The sequence below is a fragment of the Mustela erminea genome, chromosome 1 (assembly GCF_009829155.1).
Source record: "Mustela erminea isolate mMusErm1 chromosome 1, mMusErm1.Pri, whole genome shotgun sequence".
Lineage (NCBI taxonomy): Eukaryota > Metazoa > Chordata > Mammalia > Carnivora > Mustelidae > Mustela > Mustela erminea.
In genome coordinates this window covers 109,567,933-109,593,079 of record NC_045614.1, presented here as the reverse complement: position 1 = coordinate 109,593,079, position 25,147 = coordinate 109,567,933, and the positions used below count along the sequence as shown (strand labels likewise).

At 39.4% G+C, this 25,147-nt stretch overlaps 1 protein-coding gene across 4 annotated transcripts in view; it reads left to right on the top strand.

The window, feature by feature from the left end:
* Positions 1–25,147, top strand: part of TPRG1 (tumor protein p63 regulated 1) — a 239,080-nt gene that overhangs the window by 118,502 nt on the left and 95,431 nt on the right. For all 4 annotated transcript variants that reach the window (XM_032337959.1, XM_032337956.1, XM_032337957.1 and 1 more), the window contains one exon: positions 7,284–7,375. In XM_032337959.1, the coding sequence (XP_032193850.1) occupies positions 7,284–7,375 (92 nt within the window). The remainder of the gene's footprint in view (positions 1–7,283; positions 7,376–25,147) is intronic.

The window sequence follows — 25,147 nt, the reverse complement described above, 5'->3', positions numbered from 1 at the left end:
GCTTCTATTTGTGTGGCTCTATGTAACTTATTCAGTGAGGCCCCCTGGAGTGACACTGTAAGGTAGGCCGAGGAGGGCTTATCATTCTGGTTTCATTGTGGACATATTACAGCTTCAGGGGAGTGAAGTGACCTGGCCAGGTCGCACGATATTAGTGGAATGCCTATAGCTAGAATCCGTATCTCCTGTCTGTAAGTCCAGTCAGTGGTCTTCCCACCATCGAATACAATCGCATTTACCGCCCTTTCCTAACGGAGCCAGTGACAGACTCCAGTCCATGTGAAGAATATCTTCTTCCTTGGGTATACAGAAACAAGCCCTAAATTCTCAAGAGGTTGGGAGGGAAAGCTTCTAATCTTGTTAATGAATTTAAAGTAGACTTAAGGACTCTTTAGGGGCTGAGAGGGCTACATGCTCAAGGCGCTCAGCATTTGCTCTCCTTCAGACCAAGAAACAGTGTGTGTGTGTGTATTTATATATATATAATATTCTGTGAGCATGTGAGTGTAATGAATGTGCTTTATATGTATTTTTATATTTTTTATCTATATCTTTATCTATCTATAAATTTTCTCATTTGCAATGAGTAGATAAAATACCAGTTTTATACAGAGGTTTAAATATTCTTAGTACAATGCATGGCACTAAATGTTCTAAATATTCTTAGTATAATGCATGGCATGTCTATTAACATTTCATAAGCAGCATCTCATTGCTATAATGAATGCTTTCTTCCTTTCCTGTTGATTTGACCTTCCCATTTCTGTATTTGGTCATAGGGAATGAATGACGTTAAGTGCCTGTGACCTCACCATGACTTCCAGAGGGAGACACAAATGTAGATGTATAGCAAGTATAGTAGTAAAGAGGTTTGAGTGAAGGAAACTAATTCACTTCTCAGGGAATAATTCAATAAGACCCTGGCTCTGAATGATTCAGATCTATGAAAGATTCATCGTAAAGTATCACTTCTTAGAGCTGAAACAAGATCAACAGATGATCTGGTCCCCTGGTTCTCCATCTTCATCATGTAGACAAATGACCTGGAAATCTTGTGATAATGCTCATCTGACTCAATAGGCCTAGAGGAAAGCCTCATACATATCTTCTGGCAATAAGATGCAATCTGTCCACAGACCAGACCTGGAGCACCAATGAGCTAATCAACATTAAGGCTTATAGAGGGATGCTTGTCCAGTGTCATAACCATTAGTGAGCACCAACTTCCCCAAGAGGCTAGTAACAAGTGCTAAAGCTAGGGTTAGAACCCAAGTTTTCCGATTCCCAATTCATAGTTCTGTGATCCCATGAAGCAATTAAAAAGAAATAAGTTTATTACAGTACAAGAATTTAAAGCATATAGGTTGTAAATTCAGAAGAACAGTAAGTAAATGAGTTGAGGAATTCCTTGATCAAGTATTTTGTTTTATTACATGTTTTAAGACCATTTCACAGAATGTGGTTTATTGAAAAAAAAAAAAAAGAAAAATGTCAATAAGCAAAGTAAAAGTCACCATAATCTTCCTGTCCAACTTTAACCAAAGTATATTGAGTGTGTGCTTATACGTTTTGGTGTATATTCTCTCTTACTTTCTTCCTCACATGTACAATTGGTTGTATAAAAATATTTCCTATGTCAATAGCTAAACTTCCATAAAATCATTTTTCACCATTCAATAACATTCCACTATAGAGATATGATTTAATTTATTTAACTTTTGATGGACATGTTGTTTCCTACATATATATACATATGTATATATATACATATATATACATATATATATATATGGATATATACTTAAGATTTTATTTTATTTGTTTGTTTGACAGAGAGAAAGAGTGAGAACACAAGCTGGGAGACAGAGGGAGAGGGAGAAGAAGGCTCTTTGCCAAGCAGAGAGCCCAATGCTGGGCTCGATCCCAGGACCCTGGGATCATGACCTGAGCCGAAGGCAGATGCTTAACCACTGAGCCACCCAGACGGCCCTTCCTACTTATATCTTTTAACCCAGAAAGGAGAGTTAGTCTTTGGCTTGCTGTGGCAGAATGTCACTGAGTTTCTTGGGTACTGAGAGCAGATACCCAATGTTATGATAAGAAAGAAGCCAATTATAAAGTCAATTATATGAGTGTCAGACTGCATATGCAAAGATGTGACTGGTCTGGAAGTTTAAATTAATCCCAGGCAAACAAGAGGCTCTATCTCATGACCCTGAGATCATGACCTGAGTCAAAATCAAGAGTCGGACACATAGCCAACTGAACCAGCCTCGCAGCTGTCCCCAAGAGTCATTTTTTAAGCATCATAACCTCATGCATTAGATCATACCTCTAATGCCTTAGATCATACCAGATCATAAAGGAAGTCAATCTGGTTCCTTAAACCTCTCATGTTATTTCATGGGGTATCTGGGATATTGTTTCCTATCCACAGACTTCCAGACTATTATTTATTTCCTGAACTGTGCCCTTCCAACATAGAGACATTCTTGCTCAGAGCCAGAAGGAGCCTTAGAGGAATATCCAGTCCAACCCCTGAAACACACAAAGAAGACATGACTTGTCCAAAGTCAACCAGCAGTTAAGGGCCATGCCAAGACTAAGAGCCAGGACTCCTGACACTTTTTACCACCCCTCCAGAGCCTCTGACCTTGGACAACGAATGAGAGTTCATAGGAATGAATGTCTAAAGCACTTGCCGTCACTCTGCTTGGATAATTTTTTCTTCTGTTTTTGTTCATTTGCTATTTTATTGCCTAGACATATCTAAAAAAGGCCTAGTGCCTTTTCTGAACAAAAGTACCACTCAAGGCTAATAACTCGAGGTATATTATGATAATCCCTTTAGTTGTGGAGACTGATATTCAAAAGCAACTTCTTATGAAAGGAACAATACTTGATACGCATGGGGAAAGATATTTTTAAACTCCCTGTAGGACTCTATATTTGCAGATACCTTATCAGAAAGTTGAAAGCGATTAGGGATGGGGAATTATCTCTAAATTTATACTTGAGAATGTAAATTACATACAAACTAATGGGACTAAAACTATTTGATCTTTTAATATTTAATTAATGGTTCCCCATGGCCTTTTTATAGCCTGTGTTCTATTGTGAGGAACGAGACTTTAATAAGCAGGTTTGGGACTTCCCATTGTGTAGCAAGATGTCATTGCTTTCATGACACTAATTTGGCTTTCATACTCTCTCCCTTCCCCTCTTCTCTTACTATAGGGTTCCCTGTGTCTTGCTCTTGCATTGGGAACAACTAAATATATTAGTTGTATTGTTATTGTCTGTGTGAGCTTCTTCCTGGTCTAGAAATTACACATCTCACTGGGCAAAAGGTTTCTTGATTCCCCTCCTTACAGTGAAATCCCTTGAAGATTGTAATAAAAGTGGTGTTTCTTTCTGAGGGCAGGCACTTACCAATAAAAAAATAAGCAACATTTCCTTTATTTTCAAAGAGAGACAAATTTGCCCTGGACTTTACAAATTGCATCCAATTTAGAGCTGTTTTTCTTCCCATATGTGTTTACCACGGAGTGATTTCTATCTGGGCATGATGGTATCCACAAGAGAGATCTTATTGTGTGTGAGTCCCTGGGAGCACTCCTTTCTATGCTGCCCTCTCCTCTTACGGTCTAAGGATCTAGTACATGGTAAACTATTACCAGCAGATGGGAGTATTATTTGTGTGACAACTGACCCCTGGCTAGTCTAGCTTCAGGAAAGGTAGGGAACCCCCCCCACACACACACACGTCTTTGAAATTCCCTTAGTAGGTTTGTTTTGACTGAAGATACTCAGCGCTGAACTATTTAGAACAGATTTTGCCTACTCAGCTATATAATAACTTATAAATAAGGATCCCCCTCATAATTTTTCTTCAAATTTAACATTAGAAATATACACATATTGAATGATGGGTACTTATTATTCCATTGTACTTTCCTATTAGTCTTAGGCAGCATGGCGTCTTCAAGCTAATTGTTCCATTTCTGTGACCATTTGACCCCCAAATCCTGGTACGACTATTTTCCTTGTATTTAATATTAACAATAAGAATGAAAATACAGTGTTTTATTATTCAATGTTCCCATATGTTTTTGGCATTTCCCAACAGCTCTGTTACAGTTAATATTATCTTACCCACCCAGCAAATGAGTAAACTGATATCTGGAATAATAAGGACATAATATGGGTCTCATGGTGAGCAGAAAGTTTGAGATCTAAACCTTGTCCTGGACACAAGTCAGAGTGTTCACACACTATCTTGTTTTCTACATCGAATGGCAGCAGTTAATTTATTCCAGTTAACTAACAATGGCAAACAGAAGAGAGTAAAATATTAAAATACAGTGATTAACTGTCCCATAAAGGCACAACGACTGTTTCTGCTAAAGGTGATGACACCACACTCAGTGACGACATTCACTGACAGAACCCTAGAGACTTCCCAGCCATTTCATAAAAACCACAGTGATGTCCAATGTTTAGGTTTTGAAAAGGTGTATAGTAGAACATCACCTCTAGCCACTGCCCCAACAAGTGTCTCCCCTTATCGGGACCACAATTAACATTTTCTAGGTATTCTTCTAGAGTTGCCTTAGCAAAGATAAGCACATGCAAATATTTATCCTTATCTGTTCTCCTCTCTTTTATAAAAAATGTGGCATATTTGCCATTTCTTCTGAACATTTTTTCATTCACTTAGTAATACATTTTGAAATCTTTCCGTATTAGCACAGATTTTCTAATTGTTTTTGTACAGTCATCATGCTCCATTGTATGGATGTGTCCCCTATTATATCTAACAAGTCCCCTACAGATAGATATTTGTCTTGTTTCCAAAATTTTGCTATTCACAAATAAGTCTGTGGAGAACACTCTCTATACATCTGTCATTTTTCACATATGCAAGAGCAGCCATAGTATGACTTCACAGAAGTGGAATGTGTAGATCAAAGGATAGATCATTTTGATAGATTTTGCCAATTGCTTTCCATAGGGAAGACAAGTAAGGTTTTGAGAAATTCTACAATTTTATATTCATCTTCACATATTCTGGCAAGGTGCCTGGTGCAAAAGCATTCAACAAAATGCTTATTTTAGGATTATTTCATTATTCTCCAATTTCACTTGCAGTTTTTTTTTTCTTCTTCTGAAAAGTATTAGTTTCACTACTGAGTTATGTTAGCTAGAGGAAGAAATTATGTGGATATAAGAGGAGAGACAGGAAAAATAGCCTGATGAGTCATCAAAGAAAGGATGATTTGGTCTGGTGCAGTCAGGCTACATCCCGGGGAGCTCAGGTTGGGAGATGGGAGCATTGTCGTGGGATCATAGGGGATTTCTCTCCAGCCTAGTTTGGTCCTGCTGGTGGGTAGAACAGTGATGTTGGGACAACCTTCTCTGTCAGCGGGGGCTCAAGGCCTACTTGATTAATCCTCCAGAACTAACTGATTTTTTGACTTATAGTTTCCAGCAGACATAGGCAGCCATGTTAGCTCCCTGACAACCCACAAATTAGCAGCTGAGGATGACAAAGGAGTCAGAAATCATTCAGTCCACTGGCTGACTATTCCATTCAGCAGGAAATGTGTTAAAATGAGGAACTCAGAATGTCTCAGTATCAGGGCTATGATCATATTTTCTTAAAGACTTCCAGGAGGCTTCCATCATCAGCTTGGCTTGGGAAGCATTGGTTCAGTCTCCTCATTTGTCTTTGTAGATAAGGAAATGTAGGCTAAGGAAGCTCAAACCATTAGCTACAGATCACAGAACTGATTTACGACAGATCTGGAGCAGGAGCCCAGGTCACTTGACTCTGTTTAATGGACATTTCCTGGATGACTTGGGCTCTATCCAGTGAGTTGGACGGGGAGGGGCAGAGCTAAGTTGGGAAAGCTCCGTGCCATTCCTACCACTTCATCTGAAACAGTGCCATCATTTATTTATTTATTTATTTATTTTTGTATATGGATTCTCCTATTCTAAGGTCTTTTTCTTGACCAATGGACTCTGTGGCCAAAATGTTCCAAGCCTTTCATCATAGACTGAGAAAGCGAGCAAACCCAAATCTACCACCTCTCTACCTCCAAGAGGAAAAGGCATTTGAATGGGTCCTAGGCCAGGTTAGTGTCCTGGTTTCCTTTCATGAGAGAAGGGTCTCAGGCTGGGGGATTAGGAATGTTAATATTTAGAAAAGATTAGGTGGTTAGTATCAAAGTCCTGTTACACAGAGAATATTCAAGAACTGACAACCTACTCGTCAGTAGTTCAGGAATGAGGATGAGGCCAGCACTGCCTTGTAGGTGGGGCAATGAAATGTCTGTTTTCTTGTCTTGTCTTTACCCTTCTTAGCTGAATGAACTTGACAACTTACTTCCCCACAACAGCCCCCATTTCCACACCTATAAAATGAAATTGCTCAGGCTAGATAATCCCTGGGCTGTAGTGGTTCTCAAACTTGTCTACACATTAGAGTCATCTGGGACACTTTAAAAAAATCCTGGTGTACTGATATGTGAGTCCCATCCACTGAGAATCTGGATATCATTGCCCTGGTGTGCATCTTGGGCATTAGGATTTTTAAAAGCTCCCCTGGTGATTTTGATGTGTAGCCAAGGTTGAAGATAATGGTCTAGAGAGCAATAGTTCTCATAGTATAGCCCACACCAACAGCACCACCTGGGAACTTGTTGGAAATGTAAATTCTCAGGCCCATTCCAGACCTACTAAATCAGAAAAGCTGGAAACAGTGCCCAGACATCTGTGTTTCTGATTCTGATGTGCACTGAAAATTTAGGGATCACTGAGCTAGAGATCTCTGAATATCTTATCAGGAAAAGGGTTAATCAACTTTGAACTAGAGGTAGGCCCATGCGTGGGAGCACCTGTTTGGAGAAGGGTAAAGAATGCAAGATAATGAGACAAAAAAGCTAATTGCCCAGAGCCAGCTACAGTTATGGTCAAAATATTAGAAAAGGATTTCTCTTAGGTCTTTTGTTGCCATGTGCTCTTTGAAGAGAGAAACGTTTGATTTTAAAAATGTATATATTGCTAAATGTTTAGAAATTTCTGTTAAACATGTTTATTGAGGAAAACTGGCCCTCTGAAAATGGCTGACATCATTTCTGTGAGAAAGTATGAGTTGGATCATGGGAGACAATCTTTCCCATCGACTTTCCGGAGGAGGCTGTGGGTTATACTCACTAATCATAAGCACACAGAGGGCTCAGTTTCTCTAAACTAGGTATTTTCTTTTTTCCATCCAGCCGGGGGCCATTGAGACTGCCATGGAAGACTTGAAAGGGCACATAGCCGAGACTTCTGGAGAGAAAATTCAAGGCTTCTGGCTCTTGACAGAGTGAGTAGTTATGGCTAAGAGAAGGGCAGTGGAAATCTGGCATTTTCCTTAAGACCACTGTAACAAAATAGGAGACAGACATGTGAAAGAATTTATTCTGGATGCCAGGTAAGATCATTGATTGACATATCCCCCAGTTAGAGAGTCAAGTTTCGTGGTGCCCTATGGCTGATGCATGGCGAGGTTGGACTCTTGGTGAGTCGCTTCACTCAGCTATCACTCTGACTTTCTTACAGACCCTCATCATGGTTCTCTCAAGGACTATTGCAGGGGCCTCCTCACCCACCTCTTTGGTTCTAATCTGTCTCTTATAAATACTCTCCTTCCAGCGCATCAGGCTACTAACCCATCACACTCTGGGGACAGTGGAAAAGAAGGTTAAAAAGATGAATGAGGTCAATGTATACAGTTTAAATTTTGTCTTTTGTGTAATAACCTGGGCCATGAAACTAGGGAAATCATGCAGGATAGAGAAGACAGGCCACCAGTCCAGAGTTAGGATAAAAACCAAGTCTAACACTTGATTCCTTTCCTTTAATAAGTGCTCTATTCATCCTAAGGCCTATCTTAGCTCTAAGGGCTTTAATTGCAAATGACACCAAGAAGATGGTTATCTTTGTGTCTTGCCCTGAGATTCTAGAATCTGTGACTTTTACTAGCAGACGATTAGGAATGCCATGGTCTTTACAATGATAAAGGAATATATTCACATATATTCACATAATAATATATTCATATAATAAGAGAAAGAGGCATCTCTTTTCTGCTACAGAATAGCAGTAATATATTCATATAATAGAATTTATATAATAACAGAAAGAATCACCTCTTTCCTCCTACAGAATCCATAATATTAAATGGAGACTGTACTTAGAACTCCATTTTGGATACTCAGTTGATTCAGTAAGGTTTCCAGCTTCAAAGAGTCCAGAAGAAAAGCTCAGTAATTTGTATACTTTGAGTAGAGGATCATTTAATCTTTCACCCCTGGGCAAGACATCTTCTTTAACCAGGTTTTTTGGAGGGGAGGGGTGGGAATAAGTGGGGGGATGGGTAACACTTGAATGTTCAACCTTCCTAGCCAACAAAACTCCCTCAGTCAGTGGAATGTAGAATCAGATCACCTGTGGATCCATCTGACTGACCAGCATCTTCCATTATTGTTTCAAATGGGTTCTAAGAATTGAGTGAAAATGAGTTTGAAAAACCAACCTGACCATTTCTGAGCATTTGTTTCTTCATGTATACCCTGGAGATAATAATATGCATCTGAGGAATTATTACAAGAGCTAAATAAGATGGCATGGTAAAATTCTTAGCAAAGTCCCCAGCCCACAGTGGATTTTCAACAGATGTCAGTGTCTCTCCTCTGTTCACAAGTTCTAACTGTTGGTAAAGGCCTTCTGTTTTTGTTTGGTTGTCCCTGCCTTGATTCCTGTCCCATCCATCTCTATCTCCTTCATCTCTGGGTTATCTCTAATGAAAAGAAAAATCTATAATTCAGGTTTTTTACTGATTGACTTTTACCAATGCACATTTCACACCCACCTTCCATCTGCAAAATAAAATTTGATTTGTGCAAATAAAATGTCTACCTTGATTAGGACTGATGTCTACTTAAAATCTGAAGGTCTAATCAGAAATAGACACCTATTTTTTCTACAGTGCATTTCATTGATTAGAAAAAAAAAATGTACGAACCCAGTCTTTAAAAATCAGGGGTGGCATTTTGAATTCTCAAATAATAGAATCAGCAATTTCTTTAATAGTACATGTTTGAATTGTCTTATTTGTATAGAAATTTGGCTTCATGTTTGTTTGTTTGTTTGTTTAAATGTCTTTGTTCAGTGATTATAAAGGCCTAGGTATATCATTTGTCCAAAGATAAATGTGTGATCTGCATTGAGACTTAGCATCATAATTCTGTTTGATTTAACATCAACTAGGATGATTAATAAATCCAGGAGTTTTCAGATAAATATGGACAGTTGTGCCCCAAAGACCCAAGTTTTACACTTAGCTCTGAACCTAATGGGAAGTTCAAAGAGTTGGTAAGGACTATCTGGCAACTGTTTCTCTTTTGCTTTGTGGTATTTCTTTATATCATAGACAGTAATGAGGGATGTATCTTGTTCATGTGGAATTTTAAGCAATCGTTGTTCCCTGTCAGACTTTCTCCCATTTGCACTTTGAAACCATTTCTCCTCTTTTATTATTTTTTAAAAGGATTTTATTTATTTATTTTTAGAGAGAGAGTGCAAGAAAGCAGAGGGGAGAGACAGAGGGGGAAGGAGAGGGAGAGAAAATCCAAAGCAGACTGCATGCTGAGCATGGAGCCTGAGATGGGGCTCAGTCCCAAGACCCCAAGATCATGGCCTGAGCTGAAAACAAGTGTCAGATGCTTAACCAGCTAAGCCAGGCAGGCGCTCCTCATTTCCCCTCTGTAAATGGTAGTTCCTTTTTATTCTCTTTGGTCTTCCCCTCTGCCAAAATCCTTTTACACCTCTTTCCACACTCCATCTAAAGCTACTTAAAAGAAAAATTATTTATTTGCTTTTATTAACATGAATTATTTGTTTCAGGGGTACAGGTCTTTGATTCATCAGTCTTATGCAATTAAGTCATTTCTACCATAGTAAGAATTTGCTGTTTGCTTTTCTTTGCCTGTTAAGCCTTAAAGTTGGTTCAGACCGCCTTCTTGTCATGGAACGAGCTGCCAGTTGTAAATAAGATGGGTCAGGCATCTGGGCTAAATGAATAGGCTCTGAGTCACTTTGACTGTTCAAGCAGAAGATGGGAGGCATTTGTCAAAGGAAGGGCACGCCTAGACCTTCTGAATGACCTTTCACACTTAAGTTTTCGTAGTGCACCAATGTAGGGAAAGCAAACACAACAATAAAAACAATCAAACATAACCTCAAATCCCCAAAATGACAACAGCAAAGCAAAGCAAAACAAAACAAAACAACATGCCTAAATAAACCTATAAATATTCAGGCCCAGAAAGGTGAGAGCCTGGGGTTACTCTTGCCTCCTTCTCTCTTTTTTCTAATGGGATGAGACCCATCCATTTAGTTCTTATGAGTTGCAGAGACTGTTCTATAGATCAGCTTCCCCAACTGCACCAACCACACAAGGCTCTTGTCAAGTGTAAGGCTTTTGTGTGTGTGGTAGAAATGACTGGGCTTTATGCACATCAACGGTTAGCTCCTTTTATGGAAATGAGAAGCCCCTAGCTACTATCCAGCAATTTTTAAAGAATGTTTGCTTTCAAACAAGTTTTTCAGTTTCAGAATGTAAGAGTGAAGACTCCTTTAAACTATCGGGCACATGACAAGTTAGCTTGGTGTCCATGAACTTGCTTTATGTGCATGACAGCCTTGCTGGTTTTGTGACTGCCATTTGATAGGTGAGAACTGGAGGTGAAGGAGGAGGAAGTAGGCAGATGAAGAGCATATAACAGATAAAGCGAAGAAGGCAGACTGCGTTCTTGCACTAGCTGGGTTCTGATTCTTGCCCAAAGGATGTGATGTGATGTGATGTGTAGATGTGGGGTGATTAATGAGCTCAGCTCAACCTTTAAGTGGTGAGTCCCAGAAGTGGTTTGATACAGGAGGGTGATGTGGGTGGGCATGATCGTGAGGGCTAAAGGGCCCTGAGTATCTTGTTTAAGAACTTAGATTCTGCCCTGTAGGCTACGGGGTGGCACTGATGGGTAACCAAAGTGTGACTCTATTTCTACTTTATAAGGCTCTCTAAAGGCCCACAATCCCTTATCTAAAACTTTTGGAACCAGATGTGAATCAGATTGAGAATTTTTCAAATTTTTTAAAGGGAAAACAATGCATATGTGTTTTATCTGATGTCCCCAGGAGAGGTCTGGGACAGCCCTCCATAATCAAGCACATGAACATTTTTTTCAGGAAAATATGTGACATTAAAAGTAGAGTGATAGGCTGCATGAGGGTTCAGATCTGGCTTGCATCACAGTCGCCATTTTCAGGGCTTTATTGAATTTGGAATCATGGCTGACGGAGTAGGGTGTGTACATCTTTGACATGTGAAGGATCAGCGTACAGGGGTGGAGGGGCAGGAAGTCTGGCTGATGGATTAGAAACCACGAGGTATCAGTGGAATCCAGTCCAGTGACGGCCTGCACCGTCACGCAGGCTTATGACCGGTGAATGTTACCATTTCAGCAATGTTGAGAGCTGATTGTTAATTATTGAAACATAAAATTCCACACCAAGCAAATTCAATATAAAGCAAAGATAATGAACTCAAGCCTCTTTACTTTCTGACATTCTTGATTTCACTTTGTTGTTCCATTTGCTCTTCATGCCTCTGGTATTTGTATCATGGAAATGCTACAGGAAGGGGTATTACCGCACACCTTTTCTTAGCTATACCTTCCATGCCGCCAAATTGGTCACTTGGAATCAGCTCTGGTGGCAGCGAGTAAACCATGGAAGTCAGCAAATATGAGAGATTAGAGCTCGATGTTTGGCTCCGTGGACTGTCTGAACTCCAGAAAACAAGAGAGAATGTCTTTAAAAAGCCGATGAACCTGGGGATAGAGTATTATGCCTCCATCAGAAAGGATGAATACCCAACTTTTGTAGCAACATGGACGGGACTGGAAGAGATTATGCTGAGTGAAATAAGTCAAGCAGTGAGAGTCAATTATCATATGGTTTCACTTATTTGTGGAGCATAACAAATAGCATGGAGGACATGGGGACTTAGAGTGGAGAAGGGAGTTGGGGGAAATTGGAAGGGGAGGTGAACCATGAGAGACTATGGACTCTGAAAAACAATCTGAGGGTTTTGAAGGGACGGGGGGTGGGAGGTTGGGGTACCAGGTGGTGGGTATTATAGAGAGCACGGATTGCATGGAGCACGGGGTGTGGTGCAAAAATAATGAATACTGTTATGCTGGAAATAAAAAAAAAAAAATAAAGTGAGGCAGTTTTTAAAAAAAAAAAAAAAAAAAAAAAAGCCGATGAAATTCAAAAGTATGTCATGTCTGTGGCTGTGATACTATAATAATATACCAAAATATTGAAATATTTTTCCAGCATTTAGGGAAAAAAAAACCCCAAAACCTATTATCCTGTTCTATGAAAGTCACTTTTTTCACAGAAGAGGGGGTGAACCCTGAATAGGCAGCTGAGGAAAGCTTACTGCCAAGCAGAGGCTGCAAGGCTGCTGAGGGTCCGTGTTCTGGGCCTGAGGCTAGGGCCCAGGCCATTGCTGCTCTCACACCTGACTGCTGACCCCCAGTATGAGCTGGAAATTATAAAAATCCTCCTTTTTCTATTTCATCCCTCTTGTGCTCTCTACTGCAAAAGTGTAACATTGGGCACACATTAAAGAAGAAATGCTTCATAGAATTCTGTTCAGCATAGAGCATGTGCTGAAGGGTACATTTGGGATTGAGAGGTGAACTAATAACCTACAGAGCTGGACTTTTTGGATCTCTGTGTTTAACCATCTGTGAGGAAAGAGTTCAGGGCAGCTGGTGGTCTTTGGCCTGGGAAACAGATGGGTTCACTCTACCGCCGTCCCTGGTTTAGAAGGAAAAGAGAACTCTCCTTTATCGAGAACATGCCATATCCCGAACGTCGCAGAAAGAACTTGGTGCATGTAATCTCATTTAATTATCCAAACAGTCTTGTCATTTGCTTTTTTTAGAACTCACTGAGTACAGTTTTGGGGCAAAATGTGTGTGAGGTGTCCATAGAGCATCTGCATGGAGATGTTGAGTGGATGGCTTTACATAGGGATCAGGTACTATCTTAAGTGATCCTCACAACATTTGTTTCTTACAGTCTTGTCTTCTATAGTCTCTAAGGGCAGTATAGTCTCTAAAGCGAAAGTGATCCTCACACATTTGTTTCTTACAGTCTTGTCTTCTATAGTCTCTAAGGGCATTAAATAGCATTAAGTCAGTAAAGGCATTTTCCAAGGGCTATCACCCCAATTCAGAGGAGCCGCTTTGTGACGTTCTAAATGTATACAGGTAGATTATTCAGTAAAACTAGAAAAATTAGTTTGAAGGCACTTGTGTGGAGGATATGAGGAGGATGGACAGAGAGGCCAAATGAAGAACTGGAGAGATGCAACCATCAACTCCAGCTAGTTCCCAGTTAGCTGAAAGTATTAAGAATAGAATCCTAAGAAGACTCTAGTTAGGAACCAGGCCTCCAGCCCAGCCCATCCTGGAGCTTTATATGTTTCTATAGCTATAAAGACAGGATGGTATTTATCTTAACTTTATCTCCTCCTCTCACTGTCCTTCTTGGCCCTACTGGGAAAGAACTTTTTGAAGAAATTGTGTGTATCGTTTCAGAAGTGATCCATTAAGGCAGCACCAAGGAGAACATCTTGACACTCTGTAAGTCTCAAAAATTGTGTTATAATGGCAATGAAGTAGCTCTTCAGTAGAATGAACTCAAGATGTCTTTGTATATGGTACTTAAGGAGGCAGGAGGAGATGGGATCTTTCTCTCCAACACATTAGTCTGAAGTGGTGGGGCGGATGTTCTCATTCCTCTTATTCTTAAATGAGAAGTCTTGCCTCCAGTGGCTGGGGGTCAAGTAACTCCCACTCTTCATTTTTGTGGAATATACAGTGTGTTTTATTGTCTGCCTTCCCCTAAACCCACCAAGGTTTCTATCCTAGCACTTTGGCATAATAAATATATGAAACCCAATTCTCTATCTATGTTGAACATACAGACAATACAAAAGAAGTGAAATCAAGGTGGCAATCTCATGTCATAGAGAGTCTTGGACTTGCAGTCAGAAGACTTAGGTTTGAATCCTTCTTCTGCTACTCACTATCAGTGCAGTGAAGTAAACTTAAGTAGGTTTTGGCATTTGTTTTTTTAATTAGGGTTTTTTTTTTAATTATGTTATGCTACTCACCATACGGTACATCATTACTTTTTGATGTAGTGTTCCATGACTCATTGTTTGCGTATAACACCCAATGCTCCATGCGATATGTGCCCTCCTTAATACCCATCACTGGGCTAACTCATCCCCCTCCCCCCTCCCCTCTAAAACCCTCAGTTTGTTTTTCAGTGTCCATAGTATCTCATGGTTTGCCTCCCCCTCTGATTTTCCTGCCTTCGTTTTTTCCTACCTTCTCCTAATGTCCTCCATTCTATTCCTTATGTCCCACAAATAGGTGAAACCATATAATAATTTACTTTCTCTGCTTGACTTAATTCACTTAGCATAATCTCCTCCAGTCCCATCTATGTTGATGCAAAAGTTGGGTATTCATCCTTCCTGATGGCGAAGTAATATTCCATTGTATACATGGACCATATCTTCTTTATCCATTCATCTGTTGAAGGACATCTTGGATCCTTCCAGTTTGGCTGTTGTGGACATTGCTGCTATGAACATTGGGGTACATGTGGCCCTTCTTTTCACTCATCTGTATCTTCGGGGCAAATACCCAGTAGTGCAATTGCTAAGTCATAGGATACCTCTATTTTTAAGTTTTTGAGGAACCTCCACATTGTTTTCCAAAGTGGCTGCACCAACTTGCATTCCCACCAACAGTGTAAGAGGGTTCCCCTTTCTCCGCAACCTCTCCAACATTTATTGTTTCTTGTCTTATCAATTTTTGCCATTCTAACTAGTGTAAGGTAGTATCTCAATGTGGTTTTGATTTGAATTTCCCTGATGGCTAATGATGATGAACATTTTTTCATGTGTCTGTTAGCCATTTGTATGTTTTCTTTTGAGAACTGACTATTCATGTCTTTTGCCCATTTTTCGACTTGATTATTTGTTTTTTGGGGTGTTGAGCTTGAGAAGTTCTTTATAGATCTTGGATATCAGCCTTTTGTCTGTAGTGTCATTTGCAAAAATCTTCTCCCATTCCCTGGGTTGCCTCTATGTTTTTTTGACTGTTTCCTTAGCTATGTAGAAATCTTTTATCTTGATAAAGTCCCAAAAGTTCATTTTTGCTTTTGTTTCTCTTGCCTATGGAGATGTATCTTGACAGAAATTGCTGTGGCCCATGTCAAAGAGGTTTCTGCCTGTGTTCTCCTCTAGGACATTGATGAATTCCTGCCTCACATTGAAGTTTTTCATCCATTTTGAGTTTATCTTGTTTTAATATATTCTTTAGTCCATTAGAAATTCAATGTTCTTGACAGAAGCACACTATTGTTAATTTTTGATGTATTTTATTCCTGCTTTTCTTCACGCATCTTTGCTAAAGATCAGAAATAATATTAATAAATAACTTACTGAATGTTTAAATTGTACCACATGTTCTGATAAGTGACTTCCCTGCACATGCCATTATACTGTTATAATACACATGACTTAGATGATCTCTAAATGGCACTTCCCTTGGGTTCTTCCTCATATTTTCCATGTAGCTTTTATAAAGTTACTTGACCATTCATCTATTACTGGGTAATTAATTCCAAACTATCAGTGGCTACAAAAATTTAAGGATTGATATTATTTCGTTTACGTTGAAGCCCTCAGTAAGAGATATTTACCAGTAGGGCAGAGTGAGACTCCACAGTTGGAAAGAGAAATGAAAATATATAAGACATTCTCCGTTTATGTTTTGATTTTTTTTTAAAGTCATGTTCTATAGCACTTTGTAGTTAAAAAGTGCTCTTCTTCATTTAATCCAATCTTCATAGCAGTCCTCTGACATAGGAAACATTACTTCCAGTTTGGAGGTGAGGAAATCAAGGCTCAGAGAATAAAAGAGCTGGGGCTGTAGTGCATTCTGCAGCCCTGACTTTTGCTAAAATGATCCTTTTGCTGTTGTGCCCAGATTCCATTTGCGGCCCTTACTGGGTTGTGGTCTGTCGTTCTTCCAGCAGGAACAGGTTGGATAAAATCAGAATTCTGTTTCTTGGGTGGGGTAAATGGAAGGGTGCTTAACTTAGATTTCCCAGAAGAAAGAGCTATCTTGGAAGCTGAAATAAAAAGAGAGCCATCCTGGGAGAGAACGAGATGTTGAGGAACAGACTATTGGAAAGTATTTCCCAGGCACAGGGTTCCCCAGGCACTAATGGATCCCCAAAGCAGCACTGTGGGTGATCACTTTCTCAGCTGCGCTCCCATTTGATCCTCAAACAGACCAATGGGGGGAGGCCAGAAGGAACTATTGACTTTATTTTACGGATGAAGAAACCCAGAGATTAAATGACCTGCCTAAGGGCAACCACTTATTAAGGTCACAGTAGGGTTTAACTTCACAGTGCCCCTCACCCAGCCTCCTTGTCTTCTCATTATGTGGCTCATGCTGCTTTTTGTGAGTTTTCATCTCTGGAGACAGTGATCACCACAGTTTAAAATTACCTGAATACTCTTTGTGCCTGGGTCCAGTTTCTTGGTTGATTGTGTGCTGTCTGAAGGGAGGAGGACAGAGACTCACTGATCAGGTTCAGAGACATTTTCCTGTTTTCCTCTCCAGATCTTACTCTGCTCCTGTTGTTCATTTGACTTGACTTAGTGTTTTCCCTGAATCAACTAAAAAGTCCAATACCTATAGGGGTGGGTGGATGCCTCTAATGGGCTAAGGCCCATCTAAGGCCCATCATCTTTTATCTTGTTCCAGTCTAATTGTAAGGAGTACTGAACTACTTTTTTAATGAAAAATACTGCTACTGATAACTTCGGAAAAGTAGAAAGACTCCAAAGAACTCTGGAACCATGGGTTTCTGATATTTTTAGTCCTGAATAATAAACTTACTGTGCAAATTGAGTTGACATTCTGAAGTGTATCTCCTACCCATCCCCATGCATTCTCTTTTAGACCTTTGTACTGAAAGAGTGGTCTTGGAGTGAGTAGCATCAACACCACTTAGGAATTTATTAACAGGGCTCATGCTCGGGACCCACCCCAGACCTACGGAACATGAACCTGAATCTGTTTTCATAGGTTCCCTAGTTGGCTTGTTTGTACATTAAAATTTAAGAAGTTCTTGTTCAGGTCACTCTTGTGCTTATCGTCCAAGGAATTTTGTGGCTCCTCACTGCCTACATACTCTTCTGCTGTATCTTTAAAACCCTGTGTATTATGGATTGAATTTGGCTCCCTAGCCCTATTTACTATGATGTCCCTTTACAAATTCTCAAAGTGAACAAATTCTCAAAGTAAACTCAAAGCACACTGGTTTCCTAAAGTTCCCGACACAGTGCTTTGGCATCATAGCCATGATTGTACTCCTCACTTTATTTCGTGTGCCGTTCCCTCCATTCTGTTTGTTCAGAACTTTCTGGATCTTCAGAGGTGATATGTTTATCAAGCCTGTCCATATAATTCTCTCAAAATGTTCCCTTTCTTCTTTCTGGTCACATTATACTCCATAGCATAGGTTACATACTGTGAAGGATTCATCCCTTGAGGCAGAGCCTGATTCTGATTCACATTTGTCCAAGCCCATCTCTGCCCAGCTCCCAGTGGTGTCTGGCATGTTGGGGCTCAGAACCCATCAGGAACTTGACTTGAATTTAATCCTGATAGAGTCATCTCCTGTTTGAAGCCCTCCACTGACACTAACACGGTCCATCCATTGAGTCCTGCCTCCATTTCCCTGGGCCTCCTAGAGACCCCTTGCATCCTCCCGTGAAAGCACTCAAGCTGGAAAGTGCCTCAAATCCATTAAGATGTTAATGACCTGTGGCAGGACTCTGGCAGCAACAACAGCACCTCTGTTGCCAGAAACCATTTATACTGGGTGGGTGTTTTCGACAACCACTTAATTAAACACATTGCCTTTCTCTATAAATTCCCCATGGCAGCAGATGCATCCAGATAGCTAATGGTCCCGGAGTGACCTGAATTATAGGACAGCGAGGGCATTTAGTTACTGCAGTCACAGATGTACTTGGAAATGTTTGTTTTCCCAAGACTGCTACCAATTAGGGAGGAGTCAGAAAGAGCCAAGAGGTGAAAAAGTCTGATGCAGATAAATGCCCAGTTCCATCACTTACTAGCCATGTGACTTTGATTATACAAATCTCTTATATCCTCCAGGCCTCAGTTTTATAGATAATAAAACTATTATTTCATTATTTATATAAATAACATATAAATTATACATAATATATAATATTATATAAACAACATATTGTTTACATTATTGTTTATATTTATAATATATAGTATATATGGCATATATACTATATATTATTTATATTTATATTATTATTTATTACTTATAAGATGGGGATGGAAAACAGGTTATTAATTTAAGGATTAAATTACTTAATATATGTAAAACACTCACAATGTTTGTAACACCTACAAGGTGTGTATGTACCACCTGAGAGCTGGCTTTTCTTATTGTTATTGTTATTGTTATTGTTATTATTTATATTGACTCATTCATACATTCATTTGTGTATTCACCAAGCTCCTCCCATAAGCCAGACTCCACCCTAAGTGATGAAAATACCAAAATAACAAGACAAGATTTTTTGCTCAGGGAGCTCTCAGTCTGGAGGGAAGGAGGATATGTGAATGAAGTCAGCATATAATATATGTTGATATACAGTCCTGCAAATGATCTTTCAGGAGCATAGAACTTTGCATTCGTATTGTTGACTTAGGTAAAGGGGATACCCAGGATTAAAGAAGAAAGAGAAATTTCCAAAAATATATGATGAAGAAGAACTTCCGAGGAAGAGGGAAAGAACATGTGTAGAATAACAGACATAGGCTCCAGGAACCACAAATAGTTCAGTGTATCTGGGTTATAGTGATCCATAGTAAGAGAGAGAGCTCGAAACAAGCTAGGAAGGTAGAAAGGAAGCAGAAAGTCAGGAATTTTGAATGCCAGGGCTAAGGAGTTTGGATTGCATTTTTTTCCTGCAGCCACAAATTGGAGATCCATGGATCATTCAGATGCTTTAAATTGATTATGTATTCCCAATTTGCCAACATCATGTCACTCCCCATTACCTCATACTGGCCCCTCTTTATTCCCTTGTTGCAGTGATGGGTGGTGCTCTCTTCCAATCATGAGCGCCAACAGTAGGCCTCTTACGATCAGTGACCTTAGCTTGGCATCTTGAAACCAGTGTAGTAGGAAAATATATACCAAAGAAATGAAATGGGGGCATCATCACTATCATTACTATTATTTTAGAAAGAGTTTACAGTTTACAACACGCCACTGCCGTTACATTTCCTTTGTGACCACCATAGGCATTTCTTTCTTGAGTTACTGAAAGATATCAAACAGGGTTTTGACATTTTTAGAAAGGTAATAGGTTCTGGAAATGATTTACCAATAATCTAAAGTTAATCTTGATTATTTTGGGGCCTGCCAATGTGTGTTTCAGTAAAGAAAATAAATAAGACCTCAACTTTAATATTGAGGCTATCAACGCATTTGGGCCTCTACAGCTGTTATACAAACAACTATTAAAGAGTCTTATGAATAAACATGTTGCCTGATCCACAAACAGTAAATTGTGTTTACTCTATGAGGTACCTAGGCTGTCCTCAAATGCCCTGTTTTAGGGAACATAGGGTGAGTCTAAGAAGAGTAATCTGTGTGAAGAAGCGGGAATTTCTGCTTCCACTGGTCTCTTTAGTAGGAAGAACAAAAAAGTTTAAGAAATGAAATGCTGTGCTTTTTGAATTAATACAAATGTAGACATCTGAGCAAAGACAATTACCCAGGGCAAAGAAAGACTTATATAATGATAAAAGGGTCAATCTACCAAGAAGACAGAACAACCGTAAATGTGCCTGCACCAAACAAGAGAACTGTAAAATATGTGAAATGAAAACTAATAGCATGGGAAGGAGAAATAGACTAATCCATGATTCTAGTTAGAGACTTCAATGCCATTCCCTTAATAAACAATATGACAAATACGCTGAAAGTTGGCAAGGATTTAGAAGAACTCCCAAAACCAACAGAACCCAATAGGCATTTATAGAACACTGCACCCAGAAAAAGCAGAATTAATGTTCTTTTTAAGTACCCAGAGAATATCTACCAAGATTCAACATCTCCTGAGCCACAAAACATACCTCACCAAATTTAAAATAATTGAAATCATTCAGAAAGTGTTCTTCTACCACAACGGAATGAAACAAGAAATTAGTAACCGGAAGAGAACAGGAAAATCTCCAAACCGTTAGAAACAACACATTTCTAAACAATCCAGGAGTCAAAGAGGAAGTTTCAAAGGAAATCAAAAGTATATTGAAGCTGAGTTCAAATAAAAATATAACATATGTGAGATTCAGATAAGCAGTCCTGAGAAATTTGTAGCACTAATGGAAGAATGCTAAAGGCAACTGAGGAAAAGTCTCAAACCAATAACCCAAACTCCTGCATCAAGAAACTAGAAAACAACAACAATAAGAAAACAAACTTAATAGTAAAAGAAGGAAGGAAATAATAAGGATAAGAGTAGAAGTCAATAATAATTTTAAAAAATAGAGAAAATTAATGAAGGAAACGTTGGTTTTCTGAAAAGTTCAATAAAATTGAGAAACTTTTAACAAGGCTGACAAAGAAAAAAGAAATAGGATACAGATTATTAATATCAGAAATGAAATGGAATATCCCTACAGACCCTGCAAACAACACAATAATAAGTGCAAGAAATAACAAGTGATTATAGCTAAAAACTCTACACACATAAATTTGCCCATTTAGAAGAAATGGATCAATTCTTCAAAATACTCTAATGACCACAACTCATTCAATATGAAGCAGATAACTTCAGTAGCTCTACAACAATTAGGAAATTGAATTTATAATTAAAGATGCTCCCCAAAAAGAAATCCCCCAGCTCAGGTGGTTTCACTGGAGAATTCTAAGAAATGTTTAGAGACGAATGAGCACCAATTTACATAATCTTCCTCAGAAAATAGAAGAGGAAGAAACAATTCCCAGCTCATTCTGTGAAGACAGTATTAACCTGATACTAAATCCAGACGAAGACAGTCACAAATAAAACTACAAACCTCTATCTGTCATGAATATAAATGCAAAAATTCTTATTGAAATGTTAGCAAATAGAAATTAAGTAACATATAAAAATAATTATATATCATGACAAAGTAGGGTTTATTCGAGGGATATAAAACTGGTTCAGTATTGGAAAATTAATCAGTGTAATCTACCATATTAACTGGCTAAAGAAGAAAAATTACATGATCAGATAAATTGATGCTGAGAAAGCATTTGGCAAAATTAAACACACACATTTCTGATAAAAGACCTCAAAAATATGCAGCAGGAACTTTTTTGATTTGATGAAGAATATTTATTAACACCTGTAATTAACAGTATGCTAGTGGAAAAAGACTAGTGCTTTCTTTCTCCTTAAGATTGGGAAGAAAGCAAAAGAGTCAACTCTCAACTACCAGTATTTAACTTGGTAGTGGAAGCTCTAGCCAGCACAATAAGGCAAGAAAAGGAAATAAAAGCCACACAGATAAGAAAGGAAGAAATAAAAATTGTCCTTAATTGTAGATGGCATGAAAATCTTTGTAGAAAAACCCAAGAAATTTACAACAAAATTCCCAGAAGTAATAAATTACTTTAGTGAAGTTGCAGGGTACAGGATCATATGAAATCAACTGTATTTCTATAGGCTAGCATTCAAGAAGGGAAAACAATTAAAAATACAGTAACGTTTGTAATTATCCAAAGAAAGAAATACTTAAGTGTAAATATAATAAAATATGTATAGGATTTGGCATGCTGAAAACTACCAAATGCTGATGAACGAAGTCAAAGACCTCAATAAGTGAGAGACATACCATATTCATAGATCTGAAGATGCAGTATAGTCAAGATATCAATTCTCCAATGTTTGACCTGTAGGTTTAACATGATTCCTTTCAAAATCTCAGCAAGGTTTTTTGCAGCTATAAACAATACATTCTAAAATTTTTATAGAGACCTAGGAATCAGAATAGCTGGAACAGTTCTGAAAATGAAGACTAAAGTGCATTTCACTGACCGCTCCTATGTTCTGCTCTGTCACTTCAGTCCCTGGCCATAGCTGATTGGACAAAGAGGAGCCGATCCATTAACTGGCCCGTGATCCAAAAAGATGGCTCAAAGGAAAGCTCAGGACTAAAAGAATTCCAGATCTTGAGCATTTGAACAGGGAGGAACAGCTATCATGGCTATTAAAGTGGGTCTGGAAGTTCATGTCCAGTTAGGAAACAAAGGTCATAGGCAAGGTGAAATTAAAGAGGAACAAACACTGGTAGTAAGCAAGGGAACATGGCAATCAAGAGGAAACATGCAATGTGCAGAGAGACCCAGAAATCATGATAGAGACAGCCCCCGAGGGAATAGCTTTTGATCCTTGTGGCTTTCCAGCTTTCATAAAGCCCAACTGCGCAATGGTTCCTGCTCTTGGATTTCTGTGGGATTTCTCAGAGTATTTATATATCTCCTCTTTCTGGGCTCGCCCAATCTGGGCTGTGTCTTCTGTACCCGAAGAGCTGAACTGACATGGTGCAGTAAATAGACATCTCTCCCAGTTAAAAAGAATAATACAATGGAAGTGGCACAAAGTGAGCATTTGCTGTATCTTGTCCCACTGTTCTTTCTTCTCTGCCGCCTTCTCAAAATTAAACCTTGTTCTCTTGCCAGCTCTTTTGGCTTCTGATCAAGTGAATATCCCCAAAGTCAATTCAGGGGAGGAGAGAGCTCCTCAGGGGGTGGGCCTCCTGTTAGCCCCTGGTGCGCTGGGGGGACTTGAGCTATTCAACAGCTATTCAGTCGTTCTGTGGAGAAGAGAGAAGGATGGGGTGTGCCCAGAGTCTTTTCTTCTGCGTAGCTTTTAAAATACCCTCTTACTGATGGTACTGTGACAGGGAGAGCAAAGTTGCCTGGCTGTATATGAAAAATAAGTGGGAGAAGCAGCTGGATGGGATGTATATTGCCTGGGCGAGGGGTGTCCAAAGAGCTGGATTCTGGTCTTGCCTCTGTTACTCAGTACTAGGTGCATGTTGCTTTATTGGGGCTTGGTTTCTCATCTGTAAAGTGGAGGATAACAACTGTTTACTATGAAAAACATTCATAAATCACGAAGAAACTGTAGTTGTTCCCGCATGGGATGTGGCTTCCGTTTACCTCTCCCTCCACTCTCCTCCTTGCTCCCTTCACCTTGGTCATGCCTACTTCCTTGCTGTTCTATGAAATGTGATGGAGCCTGTCTCTGGGCTTTTGCACTAGCTCTTCACTTCACCTAGATATACTTTCCACAGATACCCTCATCTCCCTTTTACCTAGGTCTTCACATTTACGTGTCCATTTCCTTTTTTCTGTGTGCCTTCCTAGAATGTAAGCATGAGAGGAACAGGGGCTTGTTTGGCTCACCACTATACCGGTAGAGCCTGGAGCATAATTATGGCTCTATAAATATTTGTTGGATCATTAAAGGGGATTATGTCTGGACTGGATATCTAGTATTGCTTCTCTAAAGAAATACCCTCCTTGGGGCATCTGGGTGTCTTAGTTGGTTAAGTGTCTGACTCTTGATTTTGGCTCAGGTCATGACCTCAGCGTCATGAGATCCAGTCCTGCATTGGGTTTCACACTCAGTGTGGTCTGACTGAGATTCTCTCCTTCTCCCTCTACCCCTCTTCCCTGCCTGTGCACTCTCTCTCTCTCAAATAAATAGAATCTTAAGCAGGCTTCACATATGGGGCAAAACTCTACTTGGGGCCGCATCTCATGACCCTGGGATCATGCCTGGAGATGAAATCAAGAGTCTGATTCTAAACCAACTAAGCTACCCAGGTGCCCCTGCTGCAAAAGTGTTTAAAGGGAATTTAAAAGAATTCTTTATCATCATTTTCTCCTCCTCCTTCTTCATCACCATCATCATCATCACCATCACCATCATATTAATAGTCAATGAAAACTAAGTGCATTGGGGCGCCTGGGTGGCTCAGTGGGTTAGGCCACTGCCTTCGGCTCAAGTCATGATCTCAGGGTCCTGGGATCGAGTCCCACATCGGGCTCTCTGCTCAGCAGGGAGCCTGCTTCCCTCTCTCTCTCTCTCTCTGCCAGTCTCTCTGCCTACCTGTGATCTCTCTCTGTCAAAAAAAAAAAAAAAAATCTTAAAAAAAAAAAAACGACTAAGTGCATTATGTGTGCTTTGCATTCTACTAAATGCTCTGTAACACTATTTTAAAAATTCACAACAACCCTATGAAGCATATCTGTATTATTATTATTTTCATTTTAGAGATGTGGGAAATGGATTTTAGAAAAGATAAGTAACTTCTGTAAGATCTCACAGCTAGTAAGGTTCAGAACTGCATCTCTAACTCTGGTCTGTGTGACAGGAAGCCCACTATTGCTCAGGAATCTAGCACTTGAAATGTACCATGAAATGAAGACCCATTTGTGGTTAAAAAGAGTCTAATGCTCACAGGAGTATCGGCAAAACTACTGATCAAGGGCTGATTGTCTTCAGGAAAGGGACATAAAAAAAGAAATTAACATTCACAAAGCAATTTCTGGTACACCAGGACTAGGTTGGGACTATGACATAATATAATGATCCTTTCTGGTTAGTTATTTTGTCTGGGAGACTAAGAAGCAGAAGAGGTTCACTCCTGGTGGTTAAAGAACTTTTGATAAAGTGATGATGGTCATGATTAATTATTTGCATTGGTAAAGTAATCTTTAGAAATACTCTGTAGTATTCTACTCTGGAAAGTTGGGTAAATCCACACATCTTCCAGTGCCACCTTTAAATTCTTTGGGTTTAGGCTCA